The sequence below is a fragment of the Alligator sinensis genome, unplaced genomic scaffold (assembly GCF_000455745.1).
Source record: "Alligator sinensis unplaced genomic scaffold, ASM45574v1 scaffold419_1, whole genome shotgun sequence".
NCBI lineage: Eukaryota > Metazoa > Chordata > Crocodylia > Alligatoridae > Alligator > Alligator sinensis.
The window spans coordinates 55,515-60,082 of NW_005842360.1; the positions used below are offsets into that span (position 1 = coordinate 55,515).

The window sequence follows — 4,568 nt, forward strand, 5'->3', positions numbered from 1 at the left end:
AAGTCATACTGTCTGCTCATCGTCCTCTTCTCCCTCCAGCACCACACAGTGATAGAGCATCCCTGATTCAGTAGCGATCACCAAGATGTTGGGCACACAGGGCAGGCAGAGAACAGCACATGCATCATAGCCATAGTTGTCTTCAGCTGCCGGGTGCATGGGCAGTGGACCCAACAGCTTACCAAGGTTTCCAGAGCTGAAATGAGGATGTGCGAGTACTTCTGTAAGTGACTGCAAGATCAAATAGCTTCCCATGTTACCTACAATAACCCTCTGAGGAACAACTGAAAAAAAAATATCAAAGAACAAGAGGTAATAAGAATAGACCCATTTTTCCATGTCGTTTCACTCAGGAGTGATCCTACCTTGAGCAGAGGGTTGGACTCATTGATCTCCTGAGGTCCCTTCCAGCCCTGCTATTTTATGATTTTAAGTCTGGCAACCCAACCTGCAGTCCAGTGAAATGAAAGTCAAGGACCTGAGCTACTTGCCCTACAAATTGCTTATCTGTTGACTCCAGTTTCACCTTTTTCATAGAAACTAAATTTCTATTTTTGCATCTCCAAAGACACACAGGCTCGACTTCCTAAAGATGGCAAAAGAGTTTTGGTTCTGTGAAGCACTGGCACACCAGCTTCATCAAGACAGGCTGAAACTTCCCAAGATGTCAGAGCCCTGCCACATGTTCCAATTAAAACTGAGAAATCAGCTATAAAGTTGTCACACATTTTCAAGCACTAACTTCATGACTGGTTGGCTCTTTTTATAGCTAGATGGACATTTTTATGGCATGCTAATTACTTCACACATGTGGCCAATCTAAAGTCATTGCACAATTTACCAGTGAATTGCATAATGTATGTAACTTGTAACAGAGGCTTAAGAGTTAATACTTAGAGCAGCTGATTTTTTTTTTATCCCAAATTTAACCCTGTTGTGTCCCTTAGCTATTGTAGCTGCCTCAACTAAACAACTAGGCCGATTACCTTCATGGTTGTACAGACTCAAGTGTGTAGGCCAGCTATTACAGCCACACAATTTGGGCTGCCCTAGGAGATAACCCATTCCTGACGGGAGTCAATCTGAATGAGACTTGGTACAAACAGACGAGTGCTATATACAGGCCAGGAAGCAAAGTTTTCTATTTGACTTTTGGACCCTACCTTTGCAGTAGGTTAACGTATGTAAGGAAGGTCTCCCCATTTTCATACAATATGTACAAGGGATATGCCAACACTTCCTCTTTCCCCTCCTCCATTCCCTCGTGGCCCAACCACATTCTTTGGAACAGATGTAATCGGCCCAAAGTCGAACGCCACTGCAGTCTCTCCCAGTGATGCTCTGTAGGCTCTCCTACAAGTGGGAGACAAATGGATCCAAAGTTATAGACAGTAGTGACTGTCCATGCAAAAGCACTTCTCCTCACATGAAGTGGCACTTCCTGTTGGATAAATGCAGTTATGCTTTCAGCCTTTTAGATCAGACCTTTGCCAGACAGTGCCCCTTCCGCAGTAGATACCCCAGCACAGGCACTTCTGCTCTTCTCAACAGAGCCCCTGGGATCATGTCAGAACTACGTCAGAAACAGGGGGCTCTGATTGGTTGTTTCAAGGAAAGACAGCATGTAACACCCTCCTCCCTCCCCTCTCCATTGTGCCCAGTAACATCTCATCTCATCTCCAAAATACTTATCTGCATAGTATTCAAGAGTGGTGAGAATGCCTTGGTGCCATCAGTGTGATGCTAATCCATGGCTTAAGACAGTGGACATCAAATTTTGTCCCTTCAGCCACGCCAGAAACAAGTAAAGAAAAAAGTTCTTCCCCAGAAGCCGTTCTTGGCTGTTTTTAGCTGTACTGCTTTAGAAAAATTCTCTTTTGTTGCAAACAGGGGTCTGGACAGAGCAGTCCTCAGCTGGCTCTAGAATGCTGGGGTGGGAGTCCAGCCAGCATGAAGCAGAGGAGGGGGATAGTGAGATGAGCCATGGCAGAAGGAGGGCAACAAGTGCCCTGGCATTAAGTTATCACATCACAGCATTTACACTACCCTGTCATCAGTCAATTTCCTATTTGGTACCTTGGGGAGCATCCCTTCCTAAGAGAATGTTAAACTGTTCATACCCTTTATTGACTACCGAGGTCTCCTCCTCAGACTCTGAGAGAGCAATCACCTTCACAGGTGTCTGAGGCACTTTCAGACTATAAATCCTAGAAGAAAGAACAAACAGGTTATTCAGTCATTGGCGTTCCATGCAAATCCCTGCTGATGCAAATGCAGAACACCAGCATAAATTTCTTTCACTGTATTTTACATTATGATTCCAGTAAGTATATTTATGCAAAAAAAGGGAGAACAAATGGAAACAAGCTAACCTTATAGTGTTATCTGAAGTCAACAGCACAACATGAGGCTCCAATGACTCGCTGGGATACCAGGCAGCATATTTTAAAGTGAGGGATGCTGAGCTAGTGAAGAACCTTTCAGCAATAGGAATGGTGCTGTAATAAAAAAACAGCCATTTATAACATTTATAAAAAGCAGATAAAAATTAAATGGCTTTTACCTTAGAGAAAAGAAAGACTAATTTAAGTTCCCGGGGGATGTTGACTGTGTAGTATTTAAAGCCGAAGGAACTCCTACAACAGTCATTTGTCACTTTTGTTTGAAAACAATGGTTTCTGTGACTTTTTTCCCCCCAGTTAATTTGTACATTTGACAGCAATGTCTAACTAGATTGTTTCACCATAGTAGGTTTCATCTATTCCCGCCCACGTATTCATCACCCAGAGGTGAAGAATAAAAAGCAACTGCACAAATAGAACAGAGAAGGTCTGAAGGAAAAACCCAGGGTACTAGACCCTGAAGTCTTCAACTAGATGCAACTGTTTGCAGCTTTTACTCCAGAAAAAGAGAGAGTCAGCATTTCGTTTCCTCAAGGCGTGCAAGGACAAGCTGAGACCAGGGAAAGACTGTGCATGTCAGAAGTGAAGGGTTATACCCATCTTTCCATTTACTAATCAGGAGTGGAGTGGCCATGTGTTTTGTACTAATCATGACCAGAAGGGTTTCAAAGAATGTGTGCTATGACAATTAAAACAATGTAAGCCATCATGCTATCAGGATCACAAAACACAAGCAGAAGCGACATTTTAACCTCCCGAAAGAAGAATCACCAGCCAGAAACAACTCAACCGGTCAGCTAAGAAAACAGCAGCAGCAGAGCTGTACCCCAGAGATTCAGCTTTACAAAAACACCCCTGTGCAAACACATCAGTGAGTGACAACCTATTTCACAGCTGCCACACAAATAAGTGAAGGGCCTGGGATTTTCCTCCCCTGCTCTTACACAGCGAGTTCGGTACTAGTGAATGGTGTAGTTCGAATTAATTTGCTCATGATAACGTGCTTTGTGTTTTTCTAAAAAGAAATCAGCCCACCAAGGAAATGGGAGAGTTTCCCCTCTGGTTGTCTCCAAGGCATTAAGAGAAGCCTGTTTAGGTCTGTATGGGTGTTAAGATTACCAACAAGTAGCAAATGGGATTTGCGGCACTTGGTCTATCATCCTACGTCACAAGAAACTTTCCCTGCGGACATAACGATCTCTAGCAAATTCTCTTGCACTGCTCGCTGACCTGACCAATATCAGACCAGGTTAAACTAGATTCAACACATACGCAATTTATCCGTGAATTTACCTGAGAACTATACAGGGCAAGTAGCTCAGATCCTTGACTTTCATTTCACGGGACTGCAGTCCCTTTTATCTGCTACCCCGAGACGGCAGATAAAAGGGACTGCTGCTCTAACGCAGCACAGCAGTTCTCCTACATTGCTTTGCAATTCAAGTACCATGCCCGTTAGAAATAGGATCTCATCCCCACTACTACTGCGTCCAAAGCGAAAACAGCGAGGCTTTAGGGGGCGGGTCTGTCGCACGTACGGAGGTTCGTTTGTCAGCGCCCCAACGGGCTTTCAGCTCGGCTCAGCGCATGTGCTGTACCCCCCTCGCACCGGCGTCACGCCGAGCTCTCCCGCACGCTCCAGCTCTGTACACTAATCGCACGCTTCTCCCACGTCGGCTGTGCTGCACGTGAAAGGCGCCAGGACGGCCCGGGGGGTCCCGCACCGAAAGCGTCGCCTACCTGCAGCTGACCGTGGCTTTCCCCCCTTCGAATTCGGAGTTCTTCCCCCAGCGCTTGGGCAGCTCCACGGCCATCATTCCCCTGGGGCCCACGAGAGCCACGTGGTGCTGTGTGGGGCTGAGCAGCGTTTGAAAGACATCGAAGAGGGGCGGGTTGATGCAGACCAGCGTCTGGGAAGGGAAGCGGGGGAGTTAAAACTCGGCGCCCCAACGAAACGCCGCGCGGGCGGATCCTTCGAGAGCGCCGCGGGCAACGGTCACGAACCGAGGTCACGTCAGAGCTGGGACGTGCGTTTCCCAGGAGCCCAGGCGGAGACTCGCCAGCCCTGGGAGGGGAAGGGGCCGGGCCTGCAGGGGCGTCCCGCACCTGGGAGCGGCCGAGCGCGGCGGGCTCGCACCCCGGCGGGGCCGGGGCCGGGGCCGGGGG

General features: G+C 47.4%; 1 protein-coding gene across 1 annotated transcript in view; it reads right to left on the reverse strand.

Moving 5' to 3' along the window:
• NUP88 (nucleoporin 88) overlaps positions 1-4,568 on the reverse strand; it is an 18,118-nt gene that overhangs the window by 12,647 nt on the left and 903 nt on the right. Inside the window, 7 exon segments of the mRNA XM_006029164.3 lie at positions 10-196; positions 1,164-1,255; positions 1,257-1,353; positions 2,121-2,207; positions 2,373-2,498; positions 4,143-4,312; positions 4,509-4,567. Coding sequence (XP_006029226.2) covers positions 10-196; positions 1,164-1,255; positions 1,257-1,353; positions 2,121-2,207; positions 2,373-2,498; positions 4,143-4,312; positions 4,509-4,567 — 818 coding nt within the window.